Here is a 14,156-nt window from a genome sequence, read left to right as displayed (position 1 = left end):
TTGGCTCAGGTTGGGTGGGTTTCGGATGGATCCGAATCAGCAAAAATGGCAAAACGAAGAACAAGGGAAGCCGACAAGATTAAGAAAGCTATGCACTTTACTTTTTGAGGCCTAAGTGACGGTTCTTGTCCGTTCTTTTATTTCCAAACTATTGTGTTAGTTTTTATACGTTGAGGTAACAAATTTGATCAATCAAAGATCATGAGCTCTGCCAAAGAGGACTTTAACATTAATTACATTACCACTTAAAAACTCGTTGAGATAATATACAAGAGAGCAGAAACCTATTTATACAGGCAACTATGATGTATAATAAGGAAGACTTTTGTACAAAATTAACAAAAAAGAAAGGAACATACTGTATGTACACATACTCTGAGCACTCTACACTGCTTCGATTTGCCCTAGGAAACAGCTCTAGAAGAAAACAGCTGCAGGCTTAAGAACTGAATCTGTTGACAAAATTTTGTTGACATTAGTTTGGACCCCAGCAACTCAAGTACATCACAGTCCTGAGGGATTCTTCAGCATTTTGAAGCTTACTGTCGTTACTAATTTTAGCAGGCTTATCAGTATGCATGGGATAAAAGGATCCCGAAATGATTCTCACTTGCTTAGAAGAAGATTTGACAACTGATTCAGTTTTAGGTGCTTGGTCTTTGATTCCTTGCTTAACCTCTGATTCTACTTGGAAGAATCCCCGGCTTGTGTTTTTCAAGCCCATCTTTGGTCCTGCTCCAAAGCCAACCAATGCTTTTATAGTTTTGTGTGGGTGTGAGTGATCAGGAGTGAGAGAAAAGAAAGAGAGACAGTATTCTGGAGAACAGAAGATAAGAGAGAAAGCTTATGATAAGAGAGTGGCCTTGTAAGTTAAAGTATACTAACAGGCGGGGAGAGAGCCCGGAAACGAAATTTAGTATATAAAGACCAGCAACATCTCGGGAAGGATGCCAGTTTTACCTTGGTGGTTTGTGGTTTTTTGAAAAGAAAAAGATGTTTATTAAGGTAGTTTCCACCTGCCATGGATGATGGAGAAATTAGATTAATCCATTCAAGATCTGATCCATCTGACTAATCCACCTGGCGAAATCCATTCCATCAAAATTTTATATTGTGTATAGTTGAACTTCACTCGAACCCTGCTTCAAGTGAATAATCCACTTGCATCACATGCTAACTACTGTAAACATTTCATCCTATAATTTTCTACCTTGCAAAATGGATTTTCCCCACAAAAGCATCAGTTGGTTTGCTTTTTATTGCGCTTATTATGGCCTCTTAGCTTTAGTTTTTCCATTGTATCTACACTGTCACAGAGAAGTGACTAGCAAATGCAACTCTGCCCTGGGATCTACGTACTAATGCATGTTAGTGGCTAGATTCCATTACAAAGACAGAAACAAGTAAAGTTAAAATGAATCCCTTTACCCCATCTCAATCTTCCTGGAAACTCTTTATTATATTTGATTTAAACACGGCACCCACTTTTTCTTCTTTTCTTTTTTCTGTTTGCCTCACCAATGTGTACCTTCTCTCTTCTTCCTGATTCCCCTTGTTTGGCTATTAAAGTAAGAAAAAGAAAAAGCCTATAGCTAGAATTATTACAGACTGCAAAAGATAACTTGCACGCTCCTTTCTTAGACATTGGAGCAGAAGGCATATATGCATGTGAGTAGATGAATAACCTAGACCCGTTGATCAGATAGATAAGACTGACACATAATGCTGGGGTGTGACTTGCATTTTGTTTTTTGGTCACTACTTTGACTCAAAGACTTAACAATAGCCACAACATAAAAAGTTGCATTTTGTGTTGCAATCCAATTTATTACCATTGAGATTGAGGTGAGATTTTCAGGCAAATTCTAAATGTGAAGATATCTTTGTTAAGGTGGTGTTAATTAGTGCTTTCTTTATACAAGAGATATTTCTGCAAACTCGAGTGAATATTGATAACGAAGCCTAGGAAGAGTTTTGTGCTCCCACTCTTCAAGATTTGATTATGAGTTGATAGGAATTTAAACAAGATGACTGTTGTCTATTATCAGATAGTTTACATCCAGGCTCCAGCAGCCCAGTTTGCTATTTGAGTAGGCAAGCAAGAGAAATGTCATTATTATGCAGCACTCCTTTGGCCGGAATCTTATCTTCTCTTAAATAAGATAAACCACACTGGGGCCATGTGCCGTCAGGCCTTGAGAGGTACTAACAGAGGAAGTTGAGTCAATCGAAGAATTGATCCTTGTTTGCTTGCTAAACTGGTGACTCCCATTTCTACGCCTCCTTTCCCATCAGGTAGTTTGTAGCGTAGCCGCTCAAGCATCTGTCTAACTCATATAAAAGGTCTACTCCGGGCTGTAAAATTGGCCTTTCAGATGGAAATTCTGTGAAAATTGCGAAGAAGCCATTCAGATATTCAGTTGTGCTAAACGAAACGCAGCGTTCAAGGAGAGGGACAATGCCAGAAAAGAAACAATCTTTGCAAAGAATTTCCCTTTCACGGAAACGTAAGCCACACAAGTCAGAGAGAGAAAGGGGCACAAGTAACAAATGGCCACGTGTCAAAAGCTCACGAGCTCCTCTCCAAATTCACAAAAATCCCTCATGTCCTTCTAACACTGGATAAGCCTCTCTTCTCCCCCTTTCCCTTCAGTTCCAAACCAGAACCTCTCTTCACAGGTTCCCATTATGGTTTAACCTCACAACTCCCAAGTTTCCAAAACCCAAGCTTTCTCTAAAAATCTGCCTCCTTTTTTGTGTATTGATATATTGGCGATAGTACATAAACGGATAGCTTTTTTTGTTTTTTTGTTTTTAAACTAATGGCTGCAGTTAGTTCACTTTCTTTATCGGCTATTGGTCAAACTTCCGGCCACAGAAAAGTCAATGTCCCATCGGCTCGTTACTTGGCTTCCAATTTCGAAGGTTTGCGTTTCCGTACAAGCGTCTTAAATCATTCCGTAGGTGTTCGAGCTTCCGCGTCCGCTTCTCCTTCCGTTGTTCACTGCATGTGTGCTGCTACTGGTTAGTTATTTTTCCTTTGCAATGCTGGAACTTGGCTTCACCAATTGAGTTATAGAGATTATTCTATTCTAAAATTGATATGGATTTTTATATAAGCATGAATTGGCAAAAAGAAAAATTAAAATTTTGATACATTATGTATATTGGTTTTTAATTCTTTTTGTTGACAGGTGATTTGTTTGTCTGTTTTGAGTTTGATTTTCAGATGTCCCAACTGTATCTGAAACAAAGTTGAATTTTTTAAAAGCATATAAACGACCCATCCCAAGTGTCTACAACACGGTCTTGCAGGAGCTGATTGTGCAGCAACATTTGATGAGGTACAAGAGGACGTACCGTTATGATGCTGTTTTCGCCCTTGGTTTCGTCACGGTATATGATCAATTGATGGAAGGATATCCAAGTGATGAGGATCGAGATGCCATCTTCCAAGCTTACATCAAAGCGTTGAAAGAGGACCCCGAACAGTACAGGTTTGTCTGTCGAGTTTCCATGTCTTCATTTACCATGCAAAGATGCATATACTAACTAGGATGGCTTGAAATTCATGATATGGATTTGGGAATTTTCTATCACAAATACAAAAAACGAACAAGCAAATTGCACCGAATATGCTATGCCGAACTATTCCTGTTTAGGAAGTTAAATGTGTTCCAAGATCAGAACTATGGTATTCTTTATGAAACGGGGATTGTATTCCTTAGAATGCTTGCATTTTATTGAATCATTAAATCTTGAAGTAACTGAGAAGTTGGTTTCTATATAATGTTCTTTTTTCTGTATGTTGTGCCTTACAGAATTGATGCACAGAAGTTGGAAGAGTGGGCCCGTTCTCAAACTTCCAGCTCACTAGTTGAGTTTTCGTCAAGAGATGGAGAAGTTGAGGCGATACTGAAAGATATTGCAGAAAGAGCTGGGGGTAAGGGGAGTTTCAGCTATAGCCGTTTCTTTGCTGTTGGATTGTTTCGTCTTCTAGAGCTGGCCAATGCAACTGAACCTACAATTTTAGAAAAGGTTGGATCCTCCTTTCCTTCTATCTATTGGTTTATTGATGGACTAAGTTCTGATTTACTTACACCCTAGCACAAGTAGAATTTATCAGGGGCAGGCCTAAGACACTATTGTAGGATTGTTGGGTGGGATAAGTGAGCAATAATTCAATCAATTAAGCATTCACCAGAATCACCATGAGCTTTACTTGTATTTGCAAGAAGCTGAGGGATAGAAAAAGCAATGACAACAGCACTGGATGTATAACAGAATGAAACTTGCAATGATAAACTATAAGGAACAGCTGCACCGAGATTTTAATTTATGACATCTGTACAACAGCTTTGTGCAGCCTTAAATATCAACAAACGAAGTGTGGATCGGGATCTTGATGTGTATAGGAATCTGCTTTCAAAGCTGGTTCAAGCGAAAGAGTTGCTTAAGGAGTATGTTGATAGGTAAATTCTCTCCTCCTAGTTAACTTCTTCTGATTCATAGTATCATGCGCTATTTCTTTTGCCTACTGCTGCCTAAGTTTAACAGATATACTCAGTCCGAGCGAGAGCATTTACACTGTAATTCTTGCCATTGAACCTTTGAAAGAACAGCCAACCTTTTAGATATGAAGCAGTAATAACCAATTTTTGGATATGAACCTCCTGCAAGGACATCAATTTGTAGACCAATTGCAAATTGGGAGAAAATAAGTAAACACTTGACGTTTCAAAGTTACCATGTTAGTATAAACACATATGAAAACGCCTGGTTGTCTAACTTGCTACAATGTCTTATACCTGAAAATCACTATTGAAAGTGAATAGGGCAGCCACTTTGGTACCTTCAGTTCTAAATGTGTTCAGCACTTTGGATCTTTGCCAAATTGTGGATGCACTTGAAATGCTCTTTGCTTTACAGATGCGATTCATCGCTAATCAATTTTAAGCTGTTGGCTAAAATACTAAAAAAGCTCCTGTAATATCCCAAAATTCTTGGGTAAGCCCTATACTTCTATTGTATCCAATTAAGCTCTTAAAGTCTTACATTTATTTCTTAAGTGCTAATTTTGCATGAAAGCCTGTAAAATTAGTTATTGTTGCCATGTCAACTTGTATATGGTTGTTATCTCTATCAAGTCAACATCTACGTTGGCACATGCATGGCAAAAAAAGAGCTTGGTAGGCGCTGATATGGCATGTGATGGATGCCAATGCTGCATGCCATGTAAGCGCTAACTCAACATGAATATTTATATTTTGCCACATGGATATTCATTAGGCAAAGATAACACCCATGCAGGTGTTGACGTGGCAGAAATAATCAATTTTTAGTAGCTTTCTTGCAAAAGAAGGGCTTTCTTAAATTAAAATAGTACTTTAAAAGCTTAATTGAGTACAATAGAAAGAGAAGAGCTTGTTTGAGAAATTTTAAAAATGAGAGGGGCTTTCGATGTTGGCGTAAGCTACTTATATATATATATTTTTTTTGGTTGCTGAATTCTTATACACGATGAAATGTTTTTGACCTCCAGGGAGAAGAAGAAAAGAGAAGAAAGATCAGAATCACAGAAGGCCAATGAGGCAGTCAAAAAATGTTTGGGCGAATACCAATACGTGGGCCAGTAGTCTGGTTTGTGTACGTGCTCCCAATGTGCTCATCATCTTCTGTGATACTTGAATCCTGTTTTTGTTTGCTCTGAGGTAGAAACCGTAACCTCCCATGGTTTAGGCACAATTTATCCGCTTGTCTACTGTTTTCAATTTGGTGGTTGAGATACATCCTATATGTGTATTACCAAAATTCAGTCCAAATGTATCATTTGTTCATAGCCCAATTACTTATGGCATCATAAAACTATCATTCCGATTAATACTCAAATCACAAGTTTCAATCTGTTAATGGTAGGAGGTTGATTCCGTATTTCCATTTGTTTATTTAGCTAGGAATCCTTATTTTAAAATTTTCAGATAGACGTATTTACTGCTTATGGATTAGAGCCGCCACAAAATTAAATATACTCAGTCAACACCAGAACACAGTAAGACGTACGGTTCCCTGGATAACGGCTTCATTTCATTAAGATGAACAACAATTTAAATATGAATGGCAACCTTTACAGCACTATTGAACTCAAATTAAGACTGAACCCCAGGATAAGTAGATGACCGCGACAAATGAAATATTAAATGTTTTTAACTAAGTTGAGAAATATCAACCTCATCTGGGATCTTGAACGTGTCTGCTGCCCCAAATTTCCCAAAACCGTCCGCTTCATTTCTGGAGTCTTCTTCTTCATCATTACCATTTTCCTCGCCCTTGTGATGACTAGTTGATGAGGGATCATGGACACTTTTGGACCGGCAATTGTGGGTTGCAAGCATGTTCACTTGTCCAAGGTGAGAAATTTCAACCACAACAGTATCATCATCTTTAGGCAGTGGTTGCTTCCAGGGTTCCCCATCAATCCTCATATATGTATAGTCAGCAGCACCTTTGTGAAACTCAAAGCGGATTCGGTGTGCCTAGATGCCATGACAAAACAAATAATGAATACTGAAAATACTGAATTGAACACATAAAAGAGATTTACATCAGTCAAACCACAATACTTGTAAACATAGACTCATGCGCACCTACGCCTACACATACATATTATTTAGCATTTAGATCAATTTAACTAATTTCAGTCCTGCAACTTTTTACACATGACTAGGTCCTCGTATTAATGCAGGGAAAATATAGGGGAGAAGTAAAATCATTGCTTCGAGAAACCCCTTTTAATAAAATATTTTCCATAGCTTGGAGGAGAGAGATTTGAATTGTAGATTTCCGCTTTGAAAAGGGAGGTTTGGCTACTGGCTTATGCCTTCTTTAATCATTACCTGTGCCAGACGAGTTCCATGTCCATTTGGAGCCAGCAACACAAGCCCATGCCAAGCATCTCGAAAACCAACAACTTCCAGAAGGCCATCATCTACATAAGGTGGAGTGAAGTCTCTCTGTAGAGTCAATTGAGAGATATTTCATCAGATTTTGAAAAGCAAAAAGCCATATTTCATGAAGTTGGTTGCTGTTGCTTAATCAAATAGAAAACCCCATTGTCAGATTAAAAAGCAATAACCAAATGACATATATAGGAACTAACATCTCGCAGTTTTCTGCCACTTGGTGTTCCCCAAGGATTTAGACCACCAGAAAAGCTGGGCAAGTTGAGACACACGATTGACCTTATGCTGCTTAAAATTAAGGAGAAAGGGGGCATGGGAAAGATATTAGAGGCATCCATGGGTTACTACAGTGAAAACAATATTAGGAAATTAAGCAGAAAAAACTGAAATAAGCAACAGTTAATGGTTCTACCCACAAAGAACTCCAAACAATTTTTTCAATGTTACAAAGCATGAATGAAGGAAGAAAGAGACATCTTTATGTCCCATAAACCAAGACAACCACATTGAAGGACTCAACGTCTACAATGTTCTCGAAGCTTGTTCAGAAATTGCGGTGTTGGAAGTTTCTTAATATAGCATGGCCAATTTTTGCAATAACCATCTCTTAACCAAAGAAAAACTGTCATGTACAGTGAGTTACCTCTTTTCTCTTTTCACCAGTGTACTGTTGGGCCTTTTCTTTTTTCCCATTTAGGTTCATTAATCGCTTTTATGCTTGTTCAGTTGTTCTGTTTATCAATAATGAGAATTATCAATATTTACTAACACAAACATTAATAAGTAAATGTAAAAGATATTAGAATCAGTTGCCCTAACTATCAAGTCAATTGAAAAGCTCTACTAATCACTTCTTGAATGAAAATATGCAGATTGCATAACTTGCAGTCAATATCATATTTGTTTCCTCAATTAAGTGATGCATATTAGTAAAAACTTTAATAGTATCTTTTCTTACCATTGTATATAAAACGTGAATTACCATTTCGGTGGAAAAGAAATAGAAGCAAGTAAAGAGATGAGCTATATATCTTGTCAGCACATGCTTCTTGTGAATTGTGATTGACATTTATAATCATCAGCTAAACCCTATTTGTACGTTTTTCCTTTTAAATTGTGTAACAGTGATGCTTGATATGCACAAAATCTTTTTCTTTCAAACATGCACAAATATGAACGGTCTAAAGCTAGAAACCTGCATAAGACCAAGTTCAAGTTACCTGTGTGGTATGTGGAGGTCCCGCCATTGACCCTGCCTTTTCATGATTTTTACTTTCGCAAGCTGAGCAACATTCCTGTAGGTCAAGATCATATAAAATTTTCAATTAACTGAGCAAAGGAGCTAAAATTATCTGATCAGAGATGTTCTGTTGAATCTAGCGAACTGTTAGGACCTGAAATAATAAAAGACATTCTACACGTGCTGCAGTTTCTCTCAAAATGAAAGACTAAAATGCCAGTTTGACACAGCAGAAGGCAGTATATTATGGAACACTTAATCATATTATAAGCTCCTACATATTCAGCTTTCCTGGTTGTTCTTTTGATTTTATGTTTTATTTTTCACTATCAAGAAATTCATTAGAGAAACAAGCCAATTTTTAGTGACAGGAAAATGCATGAAACCTGAACTTGAGCCTAATCTTTGATTTGAAAAAGGAAAATTTTTACTATCAAACAACCAAGTTCACCTTGAAGAAGGATGAAAAATAGAAGCGGCAAACCACCCTTGTGTACAACCAAGCTTTGCATAGGTGCTCTGTTGGAAAGAAAGTAGAACATGTTAAATTCAGTAACCAACATATCTTCCTAAGCAGAAGATGTCAGTATCAAAAGACAAGCAAGATCCAGAATAAGATACACACACGCGCGCGAGCGTGCGCACACACACACACAAAGATACACATGCATACAAATATGTATATATTCCGTAACTAAAGTATGTCATTATGTAGCAAATAAATCTGAATTAAATTTTCAAGAAAAATTGTTGAAAACATTGTCGAGGAGTTCATAAAAGCTAGTACTTTTATGCAGAAGAAAGTTGAAATTTTTGAGGATCATATGAAAAAAACAAAAAAAGCTAATTAAAGTACTGCTGTTGCTGTGTTATAATAGACATTAAAGTAGCTCAAATCCAGGTAAACAAACTCAGCAAATGAAAACTAAAGAGCTCCATTTATTGCAGCCTGCCAGACTAATATCAAATTTTACGGGTTTGGCAGCTTCAAATTTCTTTTTCAAGGCTTCACAAAATTGTGCAAAACAAAGTGTCTCACTGTCTCTTTGAATTTAGTTGTCACTCTAATAAACTGAGCAACTTAGATTAGAAGACCGACTCCACAAGCAGGGCCTTGCCCGTACGTTGATCATCCCAGTTTGGACATCAGATCTATGCGCTGTCTCTTTGAATTTAGTTCTCACTCTAATCAACTGAGCAACTTAGATTACAAACACACAAACTCCACAAGTAGGGCCTTGCCTATAAGGTGATCATCCCAGTTTGGACAGCAGATCAATGCGACACCTACAATGTGCATTCTTGACAAAACAAAGCAACTAACTAACATTGTAATTAATTATTAAATCAACAGCATCTTCTAGCATTTTAAATCCTCACGCCGTCATCCAATGAAAATTGGCCACATGCACTTTACAAGAGCACCAAATCTATCTGGTATTATGTCTAGTTTCTAATTCCTTCAATTTCTTAGTAATTGTTATCTATTTTGAAAAATTTACTAACCAATTTTTCAGGTACAGATGGTAACATAATTAATTCTTGAAAAAGATCATAATTAAAGTTGTAAGAGAATAAGTCCATCATGAAAATATAAGCTAGCAATTAATCATGTAACATCCTTGGGAAAACCACGATCATTTGACTGCATGTGTTCATGCCTCAATCACAAATAAAGAAGATGATATTCTGACAGAACTATACCTGATTAACCAACTGGTTTTTAAATTTTTCTGGATGCAGCTTTCGCTCAGAGTGAAAAGCATAAGATACTTGAGCATCCATTCCTGCAGATGACATTACAACAATATTTATGAGGTTAACTAGGCAATAACTTGTCATTTTAGAAACAAAGCTGAGTAAACCAGATAACAGGAGGGTGAGAGTTTGCAATACTTTGAAGGATGCTATGAATTCTTTTAAAAGTTTGAAAATGAAAGAAAAAAAAAAACCGGGGCAAACTATGTTATAAAGAAATTTATCTATCTGCTCCTTATATTGGATTGTAAGATAGTAATGAAAGGGTTCACTAGCATAGCTGGTAAAGTCTTTTGGTGGTTGCACCAAGGACTTCGGATAAAATCCTACCTTCGCTAGTGATGAGGGGTCTTACATAAGGGGGAGGGTAACTTCCCATTTGTTTAGCCTAACCAGTGGGCCCAAAAAAGAAAAAAATGGGATTGTAAGATAGTAAAGACATAAACTTTGTACAAGAAACAAAACAACTCAAAAACCACATTTCTTGGAAATAGTTCAACAAGATGTAAAATGGAGCTAGGCACATAAGGAAGCCTTACATTTTATTAATTTTTTGTTCAATATATCTTCTACAATATCATATATTCCTTACTAGAATTGTTCAATGTACGTTAGGCAACAGAAAGGAAAAGGAATTAAGAAAAAAGGTTAATTTATGATATCAGAAGTATAATTAAGTTGCACTTTAGATTGTCATTGCCAAAAACAAATGCACTTTAAAGGCATCCACAGTTATAAGACATTTCTTAAGAAGATTAAGATAGCTTTAGGTTAGCAACATAACAGTTTGAATACTTGTGCAGAGAAAGCACACTTACCCATGCTGAAGTAATTCCAGAACCCCCCACGAAATGTGTGGTAACCTTCCTGCGGAGCAAAAGAATTTTATATAAGAATGCAAAACGATACAAAATATGTTTCAATGATTCATTACACCTATTGGAATTCTTTTATAAATCTTAAGACAGGTAGAGAATGTTAACAGGAAGTTAGACCTAAGGCTCCAAGAAGGATTATGTGCTGCTGAAAATATTCAATGTATAAAGTGAAAAAAGAAAATAAAAAAAATTAGAAAAGAAAAAGCTATTCGGAGTTTTCACTTGTAAGTGACAAGAGATAGCCTCAAGGTTAAGAAAACATACAGTTTCTTGATTGCAAATACAGAGAGGAAGACAGAAATGATTCTAAGAAGCCACAAGTTGTAATGGTATAATGTGTTACCATGTTCAGTTCATCTGTTGATGAGACACGACCGAATGCATGTAAAGAATGTGGTAGCTCAAGAGGTGGAATAGGATCACAGGGACCTTCCTTTGGAGCTCTCATCCTCATGAGAATATGCCAACTGAAGCACAAAAATGCATATATCAGTAACTATAGTAAAATTCAACCACAAGGACCAATGCTAAAAAAAAGACTTATATTAGTCAACCCTATAATTTAATTGAAAAAACCATTTAGATGTATGTTACGATGAGAATATCTTTGCAAAATGAAATATTATATTGATCTAGAGACCGATAAACACAAGTGAGAAAAAAATGCAGTAATATAGTTACAAATTGCACTTTGCAATTTAAGCAGCATGGTATTGCAATATTTCTTAAAATTCTGACCTCATAAAAGAGAATACTATTGAAAATGATGGCAAAAACAATAATTTCTTCCAGGAATGTAGTTATATAGTAATGAACTCTGTTTTCAGATCCTACATCTTTCCCTGAAGATTTGTTTTGTCAGAAAAGTTGCACACTTTTTCGTGGAACTTATTTCCATTTAGAAGTTACACAAGAAGGATTTTCTATTTATAGATAGTGATTCTTCCTTACTGCATACTTCCTAGCACATTAGAACATGGTCAGAGGCTAGACAGGTGCATTTTCTATGTGATCAAATAATGCACAAGAAAATTTACGCAAGAACCAGGTAGAGGAGATGGAGTATGTTGCATCATTTAACAGAGACGAAGCCCCATTTCATTAAAATTGGATACACAAACCACAATTTGCTTACATCAACACTAGGCCAAAGCAGGGAGTTCCTCATTCTACAAGAAGCTCACTTCATATCAAGCATGTGTGTGTGTGTGTGAGAGAGAGAGAGAGAGAGAGAAAGCAGTCATGTCAACAACATTACTTGTCTATTTTCATTTCCTTTGCATTCATTACTTGTTCCAAGAATGACACCACAGAATTACGATCAGTCCCAGGATTCTTCTTTCCCTGTAATTTAGAAAACTGCAAGTTAGACAAGCACTGAATAGCTTGTAAATGCGATGGATATTATTTACGATAAAGAGAGCTCCATCAGATTCCTATTGTCTATTGCAGTGCCAGTCAAGAATTGGAAGAACGTTCAGCAAACATTCACAAATTTTACTGAAGCAGAGGACTCTGTGGATATTGTTTGTCTAAGAGTGTGAACTTGCTCAGCTCCATATCAGAAAAGATAACAAGAAAAGAAACTGAGATGTAGAAAATTCAAACACTACCAAGCCAACCAAGAGCATGTTGCGCCCAAAAGATGACAGCATGACCACTTATTTGTTCTCCTAGATTGTTCTATCTAAGAAAACATATCAAGACAGTTTAATCCTCATTTTATTACTTGATTACAACTAATAAAAGTGAGCAGATTCTTACCCAGCCAAATGAAAATGGCAGATTGTTTCCAGTTCCCAAAGGAACTGTAGCAATTGGAGGTGGATGCTGCAATTTAAGATCACAAATGACCCCCAGAAGCCAGCCAGCTGTCCCATCACCACCAGCAACCTAAAAGTCAATTTACATGTAAGGTGTAAAACAAAAAAATAACAATACCTGAACTGCTGGTCCTCGTTATTTATAGCCTCATGCAAGAAAGATAGGCCTGTGAGTTATCAGGCTCAACTTACAATTATTCTTAAGCTCTCATGAATCTTTGTGGCAAATTCATCGTTTTCTTGTTTCAGCTTTTCTAGTCTGATATAAACTCTACGAAGCACCTTATCAGGAGCCTCTTCCCCCAAATCAAAAACCTGAAAAATAGTCACATCGAGATCAGCATCAAAGCAGCTATCCAAGCATGCATCGTAAAACACTAGAAGTACCTGATGTTCATTGAGGACAGTTTTATATGTTTTAAGAAGATCCCCACCTAACTGACCTCCACTTTTGGAGTTGATAAACACTAGCACTGGAAATTTAGGAGCATCAGGAACATCAGAGATTTTTGTTTCATCAATGAATATATATGTAGGGATGTAGAATTTCTTCAAGAAGTCAGACTCAGAGTTAGATTCCGCCATTGTCGAGCCCAACTGCTTTATCAAATGATCATTGATCGTCAAAATCAAGGGATAACAGAAAATTACAACGGCTAAAAAAATAACATAACCATGATGCAGCAAGAAAAAAAATTACTACTTATAATCAAAAGAATAATATGGTTTCTTATCTAGGGTCCTTGCACATCTTATTTCCAGAAGCTCATTCACCGAAAAATAACAACAATGAGATTGACTATACCATCTTCAATTACTTGTCAATCATACCGTGAGCTATTTATCAATATTTAAACGATTAGAAGGAAAAAAAGTTCAAATCAGAAAGAAAGCTTCTAGCAGAGTCAACACTTTCCAAATCATAAGTCAAAATGCTAAAAGAAATTAAGTTCATATTATAACATTCGAACTCAGGAATTTTAACAAACACGAAAAATGTATACCAACAACACATCCATTGCAAACGAGTAAAAATAAAAGAAGCAAAAATGTACTCAACGGTATTTGGCAAACCGTTGAGCGGACGCTTTGAAAAACATTTTCGCTGTTTGAGAACGAGAATGACAAAGAAGATTCCAAACAGTAAAAAGAGATTCGTTTGCTTGCTAAACAAAGAAATAACGTTGAACGTTGCAATTACAAGATGAAATTCGATTGAAAAAGAGAGATTTACAGATACCTGGCAAATGAATTAGAAGAGATCTGCTTTGGAATCTTTTCTTTTTTCTTTTGTTTTTGGGCTTTCGGATTAATAAAGAGTTTTCTAGTTCATTAACTCGGGATCTGAAATTTGTATGAAACGTTTGAAGAGGAGATGTAGAAGGAAAGAGTTGACTTGTTCCGCAGAGATTTGTTTTATGTTATTTATAACGTGGATAAATGTTAGGTTAAGGAATCGAAGGAAATTACTAGGGATCTCCACTTTTTAAAATTTGAT

At 36.5% G+C, this 14,156-nt stretch overlaps 2 protein-coding genes across 3 annotated transcripts; one reads left to right on the top strand and one right to left on the bottom strand.

Moving 5' to 3' along the window:
* The first annotated feature begins 2,213 nt into the window (after nucleotides 1-2,213).
* Nucleotides 2,214-5,910, top strand: PSB29 (photosystem II reaction center PSB29 protein). The gene is made up of 5 exons (XM_021424223.2): nucleotides 2,214-3,024; nucleotides 3,230-3,497; nucleotides 3,822-4,038; nucleotides 4,357-4,472; nucleotides 5,543-5,910. The coding sequence occupies exons 1-5, from the start codon at nucleotides 2,823-2,825 to the stop codon at nucleotides 5,634-5,636; spliced, it is 897 nt and encodes a 298-aa protein (XP_021279898.1). The 5' UTR covers nucleotides 2,214-2,822; the 3' UTR covers nucleotides 5,637-5,910.
* Nucleotides 5,911-6,064: 154 nt separating this feature from the next.
* LOC110418675 (diacylglycerol kinase 5-like) lies at nucleotides 6,065-14,156 on the bottom strand. Of its 2 annotated transcripts, none has more exons than XM_021431475.1 (13): nucleotides 13,899-14,156; nucleotides 13,046-13,258; nucleotides 12,851-12,973; nucleotides 12,600-12,728; nucleotides 12,094-12,179; nucleotides 11,179-11,302; nucleotides 10,776-10,824; nucleotides 9,904-9,986; nucleotides 8,651-8,718; nucleotides 8,180-8,254; nucleotides 7,157-7,244; nucleotides 6,894-7,010; nucleotides 6,065-6,533 (listed from the first exon to the last, which is right to left on the bottom strand). In XM_021431475.1, the coding sequence occupies exons 2-13, from the start codon at nucleotides 13,241-13,243 to the stop codon at nucleotides 6,204-6,206; spliced, it is 1,470 nt and encodes a 489-aa protein (XP_021287150.1). In that variant the 5' UTR covers nucleotides 13,244-13,258; nucleotides 13,899-14,156; the 3' UTR covers nucleotides 6,065-6,203. The 2 variants fall into 2 exon arrangements, with proteins under 2 accessions (XP_021287150.1, XP_021287142.1); XM_021431467.1 differs by having other exon boundaries at nucleotides 13,046-13,255; nucleotides 13,899-14,155.

Source organism: Theobroma umbraticum, unplaced genomic scaffold, assembly GCF_002168275.2.
Source record: "Theobroma umbraticum cultivar Fairchild unplaced genomic scaffold, ASM216827v3 scaffold_30.0, whole genome shotgun sequence".
NCBI classification, from domain to species: domain Eukaryota; kingdom Viridiplantae; phylum Streptophyta; class Magnoliopsida; order Malvales; family Malvaceae; genus Theobroma; species Theobroma umbraticum.
The sequence above is the reverse complement of the archived record's forward strand: the minus strand, read 5'-3'. Positions and strand labels throughout refer to the sequence as shown.

Coding starts and splice junctions, on each gene's coding strand:
- PSB29 (XM_021424223.2), top strand. CDS start 2,823: ATGGCTGCAGTTAGTTCACTTTCTTTATCGGCTATTGGTCAAACTTCC. Junction 3,025..3,229: donor CTGCATGTGTGCTGCTACTG/GTTAGTTATTTT, acceptor TTTGATTTTCAG/ATGTCCCAACTGTATCTGAA. Junction 3,498..3,821: donor GAGGACCCCGAACAGTACAG/GTTTGTCTGTCG, acceptor TGTGCCTTACAG/AATTGATGCACAGAAGTTGG.
- LOC110418675 (XM_021431475.1), bottom strand. CDS start 13,243: ATGGCGGAATCTAACTCTGAGTCTGACTTCTTGAAGAAATTCTACATC. Junction 9,987..10,775: donor CTGGAATTACTTCAGCATGG/GTAAGTGTGCTT, acceptor TGTCATCTGCAG/GAATGGATGCTCAAGTATCT. Junction 6,534..6,893: donor ATGGAACTCGTCTGGCACAG/GTAATGATTAAA, acceptor CATGGCATCTAG/GCACACCGAATCCGCTTTGA.